The sequence below is a fragment of the Hippocampus bargibanti genome, linkage group LG07 (assembly GCF_051943395.1).
Source record: "Hippocampus bargibanti isolate YZ-2025 linkage group LG07, ASM5194339v1, whole genome shotgun sequence".
Classification (NCBI taxonomy): Eukaryota; Metazoa; Chordata; class Actinopteri; order Syngnathiformes; family Syngnathidae; genus Hippocampus; species Hippocampus bargibanti.
The window spans coordinates 2,676,199-2,694,991 of record NC_142740.1 but is presented as its reverse complement, the minus strand read 5'-3'; the positions used below and the strand labels follow the sequence as shown (position 1 = coordinate 2,694,991).

General features: G+C 38.6%; 2 protein-coding genes across 3 annotated transcripts in view; both read left to right on the top strand.

The window, feature by feature from the left end:
• Positions 1 to 6: 6 nt before the first annotated feature.
• tomm70 (translocase of outer mitochondrial membrane 70) lies at positions 7 to 12,597 on the top strand. Its single transcript, XM_089001359.1, has 12 exons — positions 7 to 291; positions 2,721 to 2,894; positions 3,983 to 4,109; positions 5,039 to 5,148; positions 5,217 to 5,365; positions 5,441 to 5,648; positions 6,504 to 6,638; positions 6,871 to 6,978; positions 8,480 to 8,596; positions 8,743 to 8,840; positions 9,874 to 9,996; positions 11,557 to 12,597. The coding sequence occupies exons 1-12, from the start codon at positions 52 to 54 to the stop codon at positions 11,708 to 11,710; spliced, it is 1,743 nt and encodes a 580-aa protein (XP_088857485.1). The 5' UTR covers positions 7 to 51; the 3' UTR covers positions 11,711 to 12,597.
• A 716-nt stretch (positions 12,598 to 13,313) lies between these two features.
• Positions 13,314 to 18,793, top strand: part of tbc1d23 (TBC1 domain family, member 23) — a 14,640-nt gene continuing 9,160 nt past the window's right edge. For both annotated transcript variants that reach the window (XM_089001807.1, XM_089001806.1), the window contains exons 1-9: positions 13,314 to 13,371; positions 14,522 to 14,633; positions 14,708 to 14,813; positions 15,207 to 15,411; positions 16,322 to 16,445; positions 16,895 to 17,019; positions 17,099 to 17,145; positions 17,992 to 18,095; positions 18,185 to 18,307. In XM_089001807.1, the coding sequence (XP_088857933.1) occupies positions 13,334 to 13,371; positions 14,522 to 14,633; positions 14,708 to 14,813; positions 15,207 to 15,411; positions 16,322 to 16,445; positions 16,895 to 17,019; positions 17,099 to 17,145; positions 17,992 to 18,095; positions 18,185 to 18,307 (984 nt within the window). In that variant the 5' untranslated portion in view covers positions 13,314 to 13,333. The remainder of the gene's footprint in view (positions 13,372 to 14,521; positions 14,634 to 14,707; positions 14,814 to 15,206; positions 15,412 to 16,321; positions 16,446 to 16,894; positions 17,020 to 17,098; positions 17,146 to 17,991; positions 18,096 to 18,184; positions 18,308 to 18,793) is intronic.

Here is an 18,793-nt window from a genome sequence, read left to right as displayed (position 1 = left end):
GGCGACAGGCGCTAACAAGCTAGCCCGTCAGCGGAACTTAGGCTGCTCATCATGGCTGCCTCCAAGCCAGTCGAGCCGCAGTCTGGCACCGGTCTCCCTCGTTGGCAGCTGGCTCTGCTAGTCGGCACTCCCATCGTGCTCGGAGTGGGGGCCGTGTACCTATGGAACCGCAGCAGGGCGAAGGGGCGGCCGGGGAAAGGCAGCGGCGAGCGGATAACACCAGAAGGCAGCGCCAGTCCCGAGGAGGGCCGAGACAGCGCCTCGCGATCCAACCAAGGGCAGGACAACATGGTACCGCTCGGCGGGTTAACCCTGCGGCGTTTGCTTTTTTTGTACCACCGCGAGGGTTGAAGCGCGCTGTCGGTGTGGCTTCACTGGTTAACGGGTGTGTGGATGCCGCGGAGGGGACGCGGACCAAGGGCACCTGTCAGTGACAGCTACTCCCGCGGCGTGTGAGGCCACGCGCACTCGGTTTGATCCCCTTGTTAAAACCATCGTGTGCTAATGCTACAAGCTAATAACCCAAAAACGACGTGCCTCGATCGTAAATAGTAGCGACACTCACGACGAGGTTCACCGGCACAGAAGAGGATTGGGACCACTGAAGATTCTGACTTTTTTTCTCTTTTTTTCTCACATTAAAGTCACTTTAAAGTGAGAATCCTCTTCCGTACACCGGAACCTGGTTTTGACAATTACAAATATTTTATGCTTATTTGCCACATAAGAATTCTAATTCTACTTATTAAACAAGGCTGTTTAGTGTTTCATACTCTCTTAGAGGTTAGTTGCATTATTCGTTTGGTCTTTGATCTCATTTTAAGATCTCTTTACACATCCTCACTACAAATGTAGTGTAACTTTTAGCATTATTTAGGGTCGCTACAGTGACCTATATTCCGCCGCGATTGTTTCTGTCCAGTGAACCGAGCGCACTCTTTCGCAGTCGTATATCATTGCATTTTTGTGCAGTACGTAAACGTTTTTCGTGGGATTTTCCAAGTTATGCAGTTTATGATGACGTATTACACGCGTTTGCCTCCCTCCATGCTGGTTCTTGAAATTTCCGAATACGAGAAACGTGGAAAAAAAGAGTGAATTTTATGCTCTTTTTGCTAACACTACAGTTTATAAAGGTGAGTAAGTTGCATTTTTATAACTCATACAAGTGGTAGAATATATATTTCTCTCCTTAACTGCCAAGTTTCAAGCAAAAAGAACCATTAGCATATATATTTCTAGAGCTCGCAATTTTCTTTCGTAGTATTCAGTGACAGCCATTTTGGATTTCTGACGAAAATCGATCGTTATTTGCTAATTTATATTTTGAATCTTTTCATGTGTTTCTATGGTACCTTACTCGTTATGATCCGCCAAAAAATAAGAAAGTTATGATAGTTTAAACTGTAATAAAGAACTTGGTCGCAGATTTTCATTTTTTAACTGTGTAATTATCGGCACAAAATCACCTCATATTTCGAAAATTAAAATTTCCATTATTTCCTTATTTGTTATAGGACAATGCCCTATACGTCATTTGAAAGCTATTTAAATGCACTTTAATATGGTATTAGAAATGTGTGATGAATTATTATTAAAATTAAATTAAAATTGTGCTCTTGTCGTCTGGTGCGTGGAACTCTTGACTACAAGTATGCACCGACATAACTATCAGTATTGAAAGGCTGCAATCGGTCACCTTTTGAGTTAATACATTAACAATTGTCTTTATGCGAGTTAATTTCTGTTTCTCATTGTTTTCTGGTCAAACAGTAAACCAACCCTTTGCTATTTTCAAGCGGATAAGAATTAAGGCCTCATGCAAATAATGAAAGTCAGCGACCACTTGCCTCTTCCATGGAAAAAAGTTGTTTTGTAATTGGATTGAATTTGCCTTTATTAGTCTCGCAGTGGAGAAATTTACATTTCACAGCCACAAAGTTATGAAAGGAAAGAAGTAGAAAAACAAAATACAGCGATACCTTGGCTTATGAACTTAATTGGTTCCCAGACAGAGTGTGTAAGGCGAAAAGTGTGTATCCCAAAAATTAAATTCCCATAGGAAACCATGAAAATAAGAATAATCCGTTCCCAGGTCCCAATGAAACACAATTTTCAACAATTTTCTAAGCCTTAAAACTACGCAAAATATACCTTATTTTATGTATAATAAATGTGCTATGGTATTATAATTAAAGAAATAAACTGTGCTGTATAATAAAGTCGTTTTATTTACCTTTGTGATGGTTGTTGATGGCTTGATGGAATGGAGTGGCCGGTTTCATCAGCATTAAACACTTGATGAGGAATGTAGCCTTCTTCTTTCACCATCTTGAGAAATGATCACTTGTAGGTGCTTTCTCAGTGATAATTTTATCTAGTTCCTCATCAATTGTGTTCTGTTTAGCTGGGTTGATCGCTTTTTGCATCACGTGTACAGATGGCTTGTGCGGGTTGTTTGTGGAGCCTGATTGATGAGAAATTATTATATTATTAATTTCAAGTGTTCCATTAACCTCCCATGCATGTTTTTTGGAATGTCGGTGGGAATTTATATTACGTCAATTATTCAGACACAGGCAAAAACCCTCTGAATGACTTAAACCAAACAACACCACGATTCCACTGCATCACACCTGAACCGTATCTTCGTTGCACTTCTGCTCTTTGATGAAACTAAAATGGCGCCCGTCTGTCCTTTTATGTTTTTTTCTCTCAAGAGTCCTTTGGATCGGGCCCAGGCGGCAAAGAACAAAGGCAACAAATATTTCAAAGCGGCCAAGTACGACAATGCCATCCAGTGTTACACCGAGGCCATCGCGCTGTGCCCCACAGAGCAAAAGAGCGACCTGTCAACGTTCTACCAGAACCGAGCGGCGGCATATGAGCAACAGGTTGGCGCCGTGAAAAAAAATTAATTCTTATCCCGTGGCTGTAAAGTGTCCTTGAGGGTTTTGAAAGGTGCTTGGAAATGTATTATTATTATTATTATCAAGTAAACTAGTATAAAAAAATTGGAGACCAAGTATGGTCCAATAGTACATTCTAATGCTAACGTTTTTCTGTTTTCAATTAATGTAATCGTGAATTAAATGAATACTTGTTGATGCCATCAATATAAAATGTGAAAGAATCTTTAAAGGACAACAGACACCTCCGGTCAAGTTGCGTCCATAATTTGTAAAATCACTTCAAATGACTTCTACTGAGCGCATTTTACAAAGATTCCACGGCATATAGCTATATTTTACCTTTTAAGACTCGCGCTGAATATTCAGGAAGTCTTGTTTTTGAGTTGGTGACGAGTCCTGACGTGACGTCATGTCAGGAACGCCCCTGACCGGGAAAGCGACACACAATGCATTTTGGGTACTTTGTTTGGTCTGAAAACTTTGTGTTGATAGCAAAAAAATTAGAAAGAAAATATAAATAACGCGATGGTGAATCGTGTGTTGCACCAAGACTACTATTTGATACTAGTTGACACAAATTCCCAGCAAAACAGCCCGTTTCCAATGGAGATTATGCGCCATCTTGTGCATTTTCTGGGCGCTACATTGGAGTCGGAAAGGACGTCTTTAATCGATTGCAAACATTTATGCTTTACTCTTCAGAACTATTTGAATCATATTCATAACTGGATGAGTAACAAGAAAGTATCTCCGAATTTTAACTCTCTGAAGCCATTGTTTTGATTCTGGAGCAAGGCAGTTTGTGAAGGAGTATCCTGATGTGACGTCACGAACAAGGAGGCGGGACTTTCTGAATCTGCCCAGTTCCGAGCTCATTTTGTGGCAGTTTTGGGACACTTTAAGTCATTTTTCTTGGTGTTTTGCATTTATCTAAAAATATCAGCCTGTGTGTTTTGGGTATTTTAGATGCTATAAAACGTTTTTCTGATGTCAGTTAGGAACCAAAAAAATGGTGTCGGTTGTCCTTTAAGGCATTTATCCTGATCCCTCATTTGCCCCCCTCCCTACAGATGAAATGGACCGAGGTCATTCAAGACTGCTCGGAAGCCGTGAAGCTCAACCCGCGCTATGTCAAGGCTCTTTTCAGGAGGGCGAAAGCTTTGGAGAAGCTGGACAACAAGAAGGAATGTCTAGAAGGTAAGGAGGAACTGGCAACATTTTGCCAGTAGAGTGTTTGTCCGTCACTGTATGGCGATTCATTCAGTCCGTCACTTTAAAATTCATTTTGATTGACAGTCAAATGGCACAGACATTCCCCCCAAATCAAAAACAGTGCTGTCATATTCGTGCTGCCAAAAAGGCACAACCGCTCAGCAGAGCCACCTCATTGATGAACCAGAGTATAATAATCAGATTTAAAGTAATTAGATTACAGCAATCAGATCACAATAATCAGATTACAATAATCAGATTACAGCAATCAGATTACAAGTAATCAGACTACAGTAATCGGGTTACTCAGAATCAAGTTACTTGTAATCTGTTTACAAGCGTTCTGATTACTCATTATACAATTACTCGTAATCTGATTACTTGTAATCCAATAATTTGTAATCTGGTTACTCTAATTTGATTACTGTAGTCTGATTCCTAGTAATCATATTACAAGAAATCTGATTGCGGTACTCTGATTACTACTGTAGCTTCAGGGACTAGTCTACTGCTCCCCCAACCTTAGAGCCGGTACCTATCAGAGCAGAGGTCTGGCAGTGTTACCAGCACTACTTTAGTTTGCTGACGAATCTCTTTGGATGAGGAGTGAAAGTAATTGTAATCCGATTAATTGTAATCTGATTACTTGTAATCTGTTTATTGTAATCTCATTATTGTAATTTGATTCCAAGTAATCTGAATACTGAAATCAGATAACTATAATCCGATTACTAGTAATAAGGGAGGCCAAAAATTCTTAGAAACAATCCGTATCAGTCCTCGGTTGCCATCCTGGACTTCAAACCTTTTGCGCTTGTTATTAAATTTGGTATTTATCGTAAAAATGTTCTCGGTCTCTTAAAATGGATGAGGGTGTGACATTCATGTTGGTTGTTTGCCATGACTTCTTTCAGATGTCACCGCTGTGTGTATCTTGGAGGCCTTCCAGAACCAGCACAGTATGCTGTTGGCAGATAAGGTGCTCAAGCAACTGGGGAAGGAGAAGGCCAAAGACAAATACAAAGTATGTACTGAAACACAATTCACACTAATTCCTTGGAAATAAACTAACCCATTTTGTTCTTTTTCCAGAACCGCGAGCCCATGATGCCTTCTCCCCAGTTCATCAAGTCGTATTTTGGTTCTTTCACCGATGACATCATCTCGCAACCGTTGCAGAAGGGCGAGAAGAAGGACGAGGACAAGGACAAAGAAGGGGAGGCTTCAGAGGTCGCGGACAGGTATGAAGGAAGATGACGCGATCTCATTGGCTCTACCCCAAGCCCGTATATTTACTAATTCCTCCAATTCTTCAGCTCGGGTTACCTGAAGGCCAAACACTTCATGGAAGAAGAGAATTACGACAAGATTATCAGCGAGTGCACCAAGGAGGTGGACTCGGAGGGCCGCTATATGGCGGAGGCGTTGCTCCTGCGCGCCACCTTCTACCTGCTGATCGGCAACGCAACCGCCGCTCAGCCTGACTTGGATTGCGTCATCAACATGCAGGAGGCTAATGTCAAGGTGCGTCTGGTGTTAGCGTGCGTGTTGCTAAATTGTGTGTTGAACCCAAAAAGATCTGATTTTTCTCGACTCCCCGAAGCTATACTAGTAATCAGAGTACAGTCATCAGAATTCTAGGAATCAGATTACTGTAATCAGAATTCTAGTAATCAGATTAAAATAATCAGGTTACAGTAATTAGATTACAGCAGTCGGATTACAGCAGTCGGATTACAGCAGTCGGATTATAAATAATAGGATTATAAATCATCGGATTATAAATCATCGGATTATAAATAATCATATTATAAATGATCGGATTATAAATAATCAGATTACAAGTAATCAAATTACAAGTAATCAAATTACACGTAAGCGAATTACAAGTAATCGAATTGCAAGCAATCGAATTACAAGTAATCGAATTACAAGCAATCGAATTGCAAGCAATCGTATTGCGAGCAATCGTATTGTGAGCAATCGTATCGCGAGTAATCGTATCGCGAGTAATCGCATGGCAAGTAATCGCAAACAAAAAATGTGTTTTGGGGGACATTTTACAGTTATTTGGAAATTGAATATTTTTTTCTTAAATTTATTTGTTTATTTTTAGTTATTTGTGTTTGTATTATTATATTTATTATTATTTATATTTACAGTAAAGTCTCGTTATATCGATATCGGATATATCGATAGTCCCGGTTATATCGATATTTTTTCGGACTCCCTTGAATATCGATCTAACGAGACTTTACTGTATTTAATTTTTTAGATATTTATTTGGCAGCAAATCATTTGCAATAGGTTGACACGCACAGTGTAAATTGCTTCTTATTATGATCATTATGATCATTATTATGATTATTTTGTCCACAGCTGCGAGCCAACGCTCTCATCAAGCGAGGAAGCATGTACATGCAACAACAGCAACCTGCGCTCTCCACGCAGGACTTCAACATGGCAGCGGAGATCGACACGCGTAACCCCGACGTCTACCACCACAGGGGGCAGGTACGAGTCATCCACGGATTTGTCCTCATTTTTAAAAAAAAAGTGATGTTGAAGTCAAAGTCAGCTTTATTGTCAAATATGCTAATATGCATGACATACAGCACAGATGAAATCACTGTCCTGTCGGACCCAGCATGCAAGGCACTTATAATGACTTTAACAAACATAATAAACACGAAAACGGCAATTTGCCGGGAGAGGGTTAAAGTATTTGTGGTCCTTTTTTGTTTAGCTGAAAATCCTGCTGGACCAGGTGGACGAAGCCGTGGGGGATTTTGACGAGTGTATCCTCCTCCGGCCCGACTCTGCTCTCGCCCAGGCGCAGAAATGCTTTGCTTTGGTGAGTTTTGATGAGTCTCTGTAACAGTACAGGTAACATCCGAGTTACGACCGGGTTCTGTTCCGAAAACACCGTCGTAAATCAAACGGTCGTAAATCGAAAAGTTCAAAATGGCTGACGTGAGGATCACTTTAATAACAAATGACGACACACTGGCATCTCCTATGCGACAGGATGGTATACGATGTCAAGCTGTTGTTTTTAAGCAACGTTTTCTGTTGGATACTATTACTGTATATAGTATATACAGTGAGACCTCAACTTACAAACACCTTATCTTACAAACTTTTCGTCTTAAGAACCTCTAATTTATGAAAATTAAACCTTATAATAAGCACTATTTTCATAATACACACTCACCACGGCTGGCGGAGTGATCTTCGGCGGAAGCACACGACCGAACAGCGCTCCAGCCGGCGCTACTTTGCACACCCCCTCTCATTGAATGCACACGTCGATCGCCTACTTGGAGCTTTTTGCTGATAATTTTACTATGATGGGACCGAAAAAAAACCACAATGCAGTGTATTTCTTTCAGTACAATACAATAGCACATTTATTATACATAGAATAAGGTATGTTGTGTGTAGTTTTAAGGCTTATTTAGTTAAAAACTATATTTTATGAAAACCCGGGAACGGATTATTCCCATTTTAATGGTTTCCTATGGGAATTTTTTTTTTGAGATACACACTTTTCGCCTTACACACTCTGTCTGGGAACCAATTAAGTTCGTAAGTTGAGGTCTCACTGTACCAAAATGTTGACAGTTCATTTATAAATCTTATCACTTTTAGTGTCATTTTAATCATTTTATATTTCGTATGATCGATCTTTATTACTGTGTCGGCGCACACGCTTTCTGCTTATTCAAATACGCACGGCTTCCCACGCATGCAAGCTTTCCAAAAATCGCTTTCCCTGCTAACGGAGAAGCCAGAAGAGGTCACCTGTCTGGAAGAGGCGGCGGCGCCGACCGTGAGTAAGTTGACACAAATTCCCAGCGGACAAATCAGCCCATTTCCAACGGAGCTTGTGCGCCATCCTGTGCATTTTCTGGGCGCTACATTGGAGCCGAGACGGCTGGAATTGATGCGGAAGGACTTCTTTAATCGATTGCAAAATATTTATGCTTTCCTCTTCAGAACTATTTGAATCATATTCATAACTAGATGAGTAACAAGAAAATATCTTCTCCGAATCTGAACTCTGACGCCATTGTTTTGATTCTGGAGCAAGGCAGTTTGTGAAGGAGTATCCTGGCGTGACATCACGAACAAAGGGGCGGGACTTTCTGAACCTGGCTAGATCCGAGCTCATTTTGTGGGAGTTTTGGGACACTTTAAGTCATTTTTATTGGTGTTTTGCATTTGACTAAAAATATCAGCCTGTGTGTTTTTTTTGGGTATTTTAGATACTATAAAACGTTTTTCTGATGTCAGTTAGGAAACAAAAAAAAAATGGTGTCGGTTGTCCTTTAAACGCCCCCTCGATATTCCAGTACAGACAAGCATACACCGGCAACAACCCATCACAAGTCCAGATCGCCATGGACGGCTTCGAGGACGTGATCAGAAGGTTCCCAAAGTGCGCCGAGGGCTACGCGCTATATGCTCAGGTAAAAAAATAAAAATAAAATGGGATTTAAAATGTAATTTATTATTATTATTATTATTATTATTATTAGTAGTAGTAGTATTGTTGTTGTTATTATTATTTATACTTAGCCTAATATCCATAACGTTTTCACGCCGTGTCCCTCAGGCTCTGACCGATCAACAGCTGTTTGGAAAAGCGGACGAGATGTATGACAAGTGTATCGAGCTGGAACCAGACAACGCCACGACATATGTCCACAAAGGGTAAGAAATTGGATTGGATTGACCTTTATTAGTCTCGCAGTGGAGAAATGTATATTTCACAGCAGCAAAGTTATGAAAGGAAGAGGAAAGGGAAGAAAGAAGTAGAAAAACAAAATACAGGAGCTGCTGGAAAGGCAGCCACTCTCGCGGCGCCATCTTGAAATCAAAAGAACAAAGAAATAAATAAATACATAACGTCCTTTTCACCGGTGGATCGGGGATGTTAATGCTTCACGTCACAACGAGGGTACAGCAAGTGCTGAAGAATTAATGTCTCTCTGTGTCTGTTGTCATATTATTTATTTAGTTTTTTTGTTTGTTTGTTTTTTAACATTAAGATGCCTGCCTTTCCAGCAGCTCCTGTATTTTGTTTTTCTACTTCTTTCTTTCCTTTCCTCTTCCTTTCATAACTTTGCTGCTGTGTTACTTCCAGGTAGAGTGAACGCTGCCGCGAATGGCTGCCGCTGCTCACCTGCACAAAAAAAAGTTCTTATCCCGCGACTGTAAAGTGTCCTTGAGAGTTTTGAAAGGCGCTTAGAAATAAAATGCATTTGTATTATTTTATATTATTTTTAATTTATTTTTTAATTATATTTTTATTTGTCTTTTGTATTTTTTAGTCATTTTTTTTAAATGTATTTATTTTTTTATTTTATTATGTATTTTTTTTTATTTCGTTATTTATTTTTATTTGTTATTTTTTATCTTTTTTTATTGTTTAATTTTATTTTGTATTTATTTTATTTTTATTTTTTTATGTATTATTTTTTTTATTTTTATGTATGTATTTATTTTTATTATTAATGACACCACTAAGGACTTTCAATGAGCATTTTAGCCTTTTTCTGCTGCAGTGAATTGGCTTTTTGAACTCTCCGTTGTAAAATGATTTCAGCAAGGCTACACAAAAGGGGGTGTTAAGTGTGCTATAATTTTTGACCTTATAATAACAATAATAATTAATACATTTCATTTATAAGCACCTTTCAGAACTCTCAAGGACACTTACCAGTCACTGTCTTATTCTACACAGATTATTACAGCTCCAGTGGAAGCAAGACCTGGATTTGGGTCTGGATCTCATCAGCAAAGCCATCGAGATTGACAACAAATGCGACTTTGCATACGAAACCATGGGAACGATCGAAGTTCAAAGGTCAGAGGACACAAATGACTGGTGTTTTGTTGTTGTTGTTGTTTTGTTTTTTAAATTCCAACCTGTCAGAGATGTTCGGTCAGACACTGTGAACAAAAGCTCGAACACAGGAAAATTGTCTTTTACTGCCGGTAGGGGACACAGCCATTCATGACCGACATCCAATTTCTGCAGCCCTCTGCCAAGCTATTTATTGAGAGTACAGTAAAGTCTCGTTATATCGATATTCAAGGGAGTCCGAAAAAATATCGCTATAACCGGGACTATCGATATATCCGACCCTGTTTGCATGTAATTTTCCCCGTGCGTGCATAGAAATAGTATCGATATAACCGGGACTATCGATATATCCGATATCGATATAACGAGACTTTACTGTATATGCAAATTTAAAGGACAACCGTCACCTTCGGACAAGTTGCGTCCATAATTAGTAAAATCACTTCAAATGACTTCTACTGAGATTATTTTACAAAGATTCCACGGCATATAGCTATATTTTACCTTTTAAGACTCGCGCTGAATATTCAGGAAGTCTTGTTTTCGAGTTGATGACGATTCCTTACGTGACGTCACGTCAGGAACGCCCCTGACCGAGAAAGCGACACACAATGCATTTTGGGTACTTTGTTTGCTCTGAAAACTTCATGTTGATGGCGAAATTAAAAGGAAAAACACATAAATAACGCAATGGTGAATCGTGTGTTGCACCAAGACTACTATTTGATACTAGTTGACACAAATTCCCAGCAGACAAATCAGCCCATTTCCAATGGAGCTTGGGCACCATCTTTTGCATTTTCTGGGCGCTACATTGGAGTCCAGACGTCTCAAAATGAGACGGAAGGACTTCTTTAATGGATTGCAAACATTTATGCTTTCCTCTTCAGAACTATTTGAATCATATTCATCACTGGTTGAGTAACAAGAAAGCATCTTCTCCGAATCTGAAGCCATTGTTTTGATTTTGGAGCAAGGAGAGACGTCCTGGCGTGGCGTCATGAATAAGGGGGCGGGACCTTCTGAAACTCGCCATTTCCGGGATCATTTTGAAGTCGTTTGGGGACACTTTAAGTCATTTTTATTGGTGTTTTGCATTTGACTAAAAATATCAGCCTGTGTGTTTTGGGTATTTTAGATGCTATAAAACGTTTTTATGATGTCCGTTAGGAAACAAAAAAATGGTGTCGGTTGTCCTTTAAGTAATACATTAGTAAAAAATAGTCCTCTTGATTTGAATACCACGCACCTGGATGTCCCATGATACAAGCACCAACATTCATAAACCAACAGAACATAGACCTTTTAATTGGTTCTCCTTTCCATAGATTTGTAACCTGGCTAGTGACCTCTTCCTGTGAAGGAGTTGACCAAGTCGTAAATTAGTCCAAGGCCAGATCTCCCATGCTGTTTCTGTTGACTGACCCCAGATTTTCTGTGCTACCATTGTGGACCTTGTGTTCGGCACCATGAAACTTATAAATACGATAACTTCATTTCTATTTCTCTATCACAACCATTTCCTGATGTGAAATAACCATCTGGCTATCTTCCTTTCAGGGGCAATCTGGACAAAGCCATCGAGATGTTCAACAAGGCTATCAATCTAGCCAAATCGGAAATGGAGATGGCACACTTATACTCGCTGTGCGACGCTGCGTACGCCCAGACGGAGGTCGCCAGGAAGTACGGCCTCAAGCCCCCGACGTTATAACTGTTTTTGTTTAAGCATGTGTCGGGGGGGGGGGGTGTTGTTGGATTGTAATGTAAAAAAAAATTAAATATGATGAAAGGCCCTCCTGGAAATATATACGGCATTGTGTTTACACTGTAGTTGAAAAAGGTTCCACAATGCCTAGGGGGTCCCACCCCGAACAATGGGATAGTCTATACATTTGTTCTATGGTTACGATTTATTTACAAGAGCAAAAAAAAAAAAAAAATGACATGCTACTGATCTTCAGATTCAACATACAATCTTGTGAGTTACTTCAACCGTCAGTGTTTTGTTTATGCACCGAGTTGGACATTAAAACCATAGAACCAAATGTGTAATGTTTTGTGTTTGTATTGCTGGGGTTAATTCCTGGATTAATAAGAGTCTATGTGGAGGAGGAGTCTTTTTTGGTTCCATTTTGCTCGTTTTTTTTTTTTTAAACATTGACTTGCTTGTTTTTTTTTTCTTTTTCTACGTTTTGTGCAGCATGTTGATGTTAATGCAAACGCCTGTGATGTTAGAATGAACACTACGAGAATCCTGATTGACTCACACGACTCTTTTTTTTTTTTTTTTAAGCCCTTGCGTCAGTAACACACTCGGTTATGCAATCCTTTTTATTTTTTTCTGGGGGAGGTGGGGTGCACAAATAAAATTGTTTTTATTTGATTTTCAACTATGGGTTGTGCTTTGAAACTCACTGCCTGAGCCATTTTTTTTCTTTTATAGTGTTTCTCATTTTACAGACAGGCACGAATTTCAAATAGGAATTAATGTAAAGGTTTTAAAATGGCCACTTTGATTTTGACTGACGTTCTTCCTCCATGTATGGTGACCAAAGTGAAATAGAAGTTTAATCCTAATAAAGTTATGATTCCTGGAAATACTATTTGTGTGCTTTCCCGACTGAACATTTTTATTCTATTGTTTAATAGAATCTATCTTTCTATATCTGTCTCTATGTAGCTAGCTAGTTATATATCTTTCTAGTTAGCTGGCTAGCTATCCATTTGCTATCTATTAGCTAGCTAGTTTTCTATATTTGAGTGACTTTCGGGTTGAGTGAACGCTGAAGCGTGTGGCTGCCGCTGCTCACCCACAGAAGAACTTATCCTGTGACTGTAAAGTGACCCTGAGAGTTTTGAAAGGCGCTTATAAATGAAATGTATTCTTATTATTAGCTAGCTAGCTAGCTTGCTATTTGTCATTATTTATTAAATTGTTTAGTTTTTTTGTTGGTTTATTTAGCTGTTTGATTATTTAAATATTTGCATGTATTTATTTATGCACTCATTTATTCATCTATTTTTATTTCTAATTTTATTTACCATTTGCTGTGGCGACCCCTTGTAGGGAAAAGCCGAAAGGAAAAGATTATAGATTTAGTTTTTTTTTATTTGTACATTTGTTTATTTATGTTTATTTATTCACTTAAATGTTTCATTATTTAAATATTTATGTATTGTCTATTTATTTATGCATATTTTATGTACACGTTTACATATTTATATATACAGTACACAGTATTTAATATACGTATAAAATGTGTATTTTTTTTAGTTAAACACGCGACAAACTCTCGCGATACTTGGCACTTAAGCGTGTCTCGTCAACACAGTAATGGCGGATGCCGAAGAGGAAGCGTTCCGGGGCAGCTGGTGAGACACAATTTGCTTTTTGTCCTTATCGTGAAACGACAACTCTCAGTCTCCCGTTGTTGGACAGACTTTGTCCACCACGGGTTAACCGTATTCCATCGATCGAGAGTTTGTGTCGTTAATCGACTCCAATGTGTGCTTTTGTCACGTTTGTTTCCTGTACTGTACTCAAATTATGTACAGTTCGTATTTTTAACTAGCTAATTGTCTTTGTTTGAATTCATCAGTGCGATAAGGGTTTGTGTATTTGTGTAATTTTAGAAAGCTTGCCTGTTTTGGGACATCTATGTTGCTTGGTCAGCTGATCGAGAATTGCAGGCTAGTTTGCTAAGAATGCTAACAATGTATTTCAAATGACAACAAAAAAAAGTCATTGCATCGTACTCTCTCAAACTAAGCTAGGTAGCTAATATATAGCCAGACAGCTAATAAATAGCAAATAGATAGCTAGCTAGGTAGCTAGATAGCCAGCCAGATAGATAGTTAATAGCCAGCTAGGTAGCTAATATATAGCCAACCAGACAGCTAAAAAATAGCAAATAGATAGCTAGGTAGCTAGATAGCCAGCCAAATAGATAGTTAATAGCCAGCTAGGTAGCTAATATATAGCCAACCAGACAGCTAAAAAATAGCAAATAGATAGATAGCTAGGTAGCTAGATAGCCAGCCAGATAGATAACTAATAGCCAGATAGATAACCAATATATAGCCAGCCAGACAGCTAATAGATAGCAAATAGAAAGGTAGCTAGATAGCCAGCCAGATAGATAGCTAATAGCCAGCTAGATATCCATTTTGACAGCTAACTCTGTATCTTACAATGTGGAATGCAAGCTAATAATAATAATAATACATTTCATTTATAGGCGCCTTTCATCCAATGTGAACGTTTGGCCATTGACGTAATTACAATACAATACATCCTAATTTACAACAGCTGCAGCTGTAACAAAGCGCTTCACATAATAGTCAACACAAAGCAAAATAATAAACACAGCAGGAGCATAAAAAGTTGTGCAACCTTAATGACTTTCCCCATGTACTCTATGACGTTGGTTTTTCAAAACTCTAACTTGAAACCAAGAACAGAAATGTGGTTATTGTTACTTTTTTAATCATTAGAATGAATGGACTTTTTTCATACCCTCAGGGACCAGGATCTCGCTGAGGCGTTGGACTCTGGGGGTTCCGATATGGAGATGGACAAAGGCATCGTCCATATTCCGGAGACTTCAGCTCAACAAAGAGCAAAAATGTGGAAGGTATATAAAATTTACCGACAATGAAAATGTATATTTTGGAAGTTTAATACCAATATTATGTCGGGTTTTCCCAGATTGCACTGAATGTATCCGGTAAAGGAGACTCCCTCGCTTCCTGGGATGGCGTCCTTAATTTACCAGAACAGAACCTCATTCACAGTCGCAGTCAGCAGCTGATCGGTAAAGAAATGCACATCACTCACTGCAAGAATCAAAACAAGGGCGCGGCGGGAAAGTGCTACTGGACCCTCGGCACCCTGCCCACCACCTTTTACAGCCACTCCCCCCTCAGGCAGGCGTCCTCAGGCATACCAAATCCAGCATGTTCTTCCCGTCTTGAACAAAATTAGCTTCAAATCATGTTAAATTCGCTTTTATTTCCAAAATCCTTGAAAAAATGGTTTCCTCCCAGCTAACTGTCATTGAGAGATTTGAAACGCGCTTGAAATGAAATTTATTATTATTATTATTATTATTATTATTATTATTATTAAATTCGCGAATCCAATGTCGGATTTGACAACGTGTACCCGAGTGCAGCTCTTACTTTTTTCCCCCCCCCGCCATATTTAGAGCAGCTGAAGGCGTCCGAGGAAGAACGTAGCGACATGGTGTCCGATGTGGAGGCGGTGGTCACCTTCTACTGCAAATCGCGCAACATCAGCTTCACTTCGGACCTGAGCTGGCTACACTTACTCAAACCCCTGCTGGGTCTTCGGATGACCCGCAGCGACCTTTACAACTGCTTCTACGCCATTATGAACAAGCACGTACCACGGTGGGTGAAAAATGGCTGACATTTTTTTTTATTTTGAAAGTTTAATCAGATAAATCTCTTCCATAGAAATCACTATTCAAGGAAGGAACAAAACTACCAAACAATAAATTGGAATGCAAGAACAAAAATCTGCTTGTGTGTTGAAAACAACTTTAAAAAATAACTTATAATTATTTTTAACTCATTCACTGCCAGACCATGTGCAAAAAAATGAGTGCACTCCAGGGTTTTTGTCATTTTCATTGAAATTGCTGGACCCCACAGAATATTGAGTTTTAGCACTACAGACACTCCCCAACTTACAAACAAAATACAGTAAAGTCTCGTTATATCGATATCGGATATATTGATAGTCCCGGTTATATCGATACTATTTCTATGCACGCACGGAGAAAATTTACATGCCGCAGGATCGGATATATTGATAGTCCTGTTATATCGATATTTTTTCGGACTCCCTTGAATATCGATATAACGAGACTTTACTGTACGTTCGTAAGGTGAATTATTTTGTAAGTTGCTTCAGTGCTGTATTTTGTATGGAATGTATGTTTAAGTATTATATAGGTATGTTTAAGATTTACCGTATTTTCTGGAATATAAGGCGCACCTTCGACGAATGACATGTTTAAAAACCTTTTCCATACATAAGGTGCACAGTATTGTGATTAATACATACATATTCATTTATATAGCGCTTTAATCGCAGCTGAAGCTGTAAATGCTGCCCCCTTGTGGAAGGCAAAAAAATATATATATGGCCAGAGGTCCGACCAGCGCTTTATCGGCACCAAAACCTAACCAAATTTGGGAATGGCGCTCCACGTCAGATTTTTCAATTCCCGAATAAATTCGGGAATGGCAGTTAATGAGTTAATGCATTTTGTCTTGATTTTTTTTTTTTTTTTAGGGAGTGCGTACCCAAAGGCCGCCCGTTCCACCTGTACAGACTCCTCTTGCAGTACCACGAGCCTGAACTCTGCTCCTTCTTGGATACCAAAAAGATCACGCCTGACTCGTACGCCATCAATTGGGTGTGTTGGAATTCCTCGAATGCCTCCATAATAATAATCATTATATTATAACCACCTTTCAAAGCTCTCAAGAACACTTTACGGTCACAGACAAGCATAGGTACTATAATAGATAAAATTCAATCACAAAATAGAATACCAGAAATAAAATATAATTATAAATAGAAATAAGAGAAAGAGCGACACAGAAAATGCCATTTTAAATAGGTGTGTTTTGAGATGGGATTTGAAGGTGGGAAGAGAATCCATGTTACGAATGTTGGGAGGAAGTGAGTTCCAGTGTTTGGTTGGCAGAGCAGCTGAAAGCTCTGTCCCCCATCGTGCTGAGACGGAGCAGGGGGAGGCACACAGAGGTGGAAGGAGGAAGAGGATCTCAGGGAATGATCGTTTCGGGCACTTTCAGCCGACATCACGTCAGCCAATGACAAATTCTTCTGTTCCTTGCGTAGATGGGCAGCCTTTTCTCCAGCCACTGCCCGCCTGACGTCACCCAAGCTTTGTGGGACTGCTACCTCCAGCAGGCAGATCCATTCCTCATCTTTTTTCTGATGCTGATCATCCTCGTCAATGCCAAGTAGGTTCCTTCTTCCAATCCCGTCAGAAAAAAAATGGACGTTTTCATGTGTTTTTCATTTTTATTTTATAACTTGTAGAGAGACCATCCTTGACCGAGAAGGAGACAGCAAAGAGGACATTATCAGTAAGTCGTATCCCCAGTCTTGAGGATTGAGTTGTTTTGGGTTTTTTTTTTTCACCGGATGCAAAAAAAAAAAAAAAAGAATGACCAGAATTGAAAACAAATAAATAAAGAAATAGCCAAATAAATAAATAAACAGACAAATAAACAAGTAATCAAATAAGTAAATAAATAAGGAAATAATGAATAAATATAGATGATAAATAAATGCATGAATAAATGAATGAATAACTAAATAAATAGATAAATAAATAAACAAACAGATACATTGATACAAACGAATAAATTGATAAATAAATGCTTATTACAAATAAGTGGATACATAGATATAAATAAACAAATTAATTGATAAATAAATAAAAAAATAAACGGGTAATAGATATAAATAAATGGATACATAAATAAATAAACAGATGATACAAACAAAAAATGGATAAATAAATCTAAATGGATCAATAAAAGGATAAATAGATATAAATAAACAGACATTGATAAATAAATATAAGCAAATACATGGATAAATATAAACAAATAAATGGAGAAATAAATAAACAGAGAGAGACACAAAGATAAATTATAAATGCATACATAAAAAAATATAATACAATATATATATAATACAAATAAATAAATAAAGCGAATTGCTATAAATGCCCCAAAATGGCGGCAAAGCATTTCTTTAGACGAGGCTATGATCCGCCAAACTGAAGCACCTCCACTCACATCACCGGAACTTTTGATCTAGTCGCGTTGTAGCTTCGTCTCACCTGCATGGAATCATTTTGTAAAATAAATAAATCATCAATATCAATATTATCATCATCATCATCACCGCAATGTCTCCCACAGGAACGCTGGAAGAATCTCCTTCTCTACTTGAGGCCGAGGACATTGAAGATTTATTTTCCTTGGCCCAGTACTACCAGAGCAAGACCCCTCTGTCGCTCAGGAAGGTCAGACTTCCTTTTCTTAGCCATCATCAACCACATCTCGCTTGAACTTTGACCTCTGACACTTTTTTTTTAAATCTCTTTTTTTCCAGATGAACCAAAACCTGTTTGGTAGCAGCCTCGTGGCTCTGAAAGAGGAGGACATCGACCTGAGTCAGGCCATGTGCCTCCCCGTATCCGTCCCGGAAATCTTGCAGGCTAACCATCATCAGCAGGTGGCTAAACTCCCAAAAAATTCAGTGAGAATAATAATAATAAATATTATAATCATAGTTGTAATAATCATAATAATCACAATAATCATAGTCCTAATAATCGTAATAATAATAAGCATAATAATAATAATAATACGCATAATAGGCATAATAAAAAGACGAATCATAATACACATCATAATCATAATACAAATCATAATACAAATCACAATAAAATCATAATAATAATAATACATTTTATTGCATTTAAAAAGCGCCTTTCAAAACTCATGGTCACTTTACAGTCACAGGATAAGTTTTTCAGCCATATGCGCCGGCGTTCACTCAACCCGGAAGTCACTCAAATAGATAGAAATTTAGCTAAGAGATAACTGGCTAGATAGCTGGCTTGCTAATAGATAGTAAATAGCTGGCTAGCTAAAAGATAGCTAGCTAATAGTTAGCAAATAGATAGCTAACTAGGTAGCCAGCTAGATAGCTAGCTAG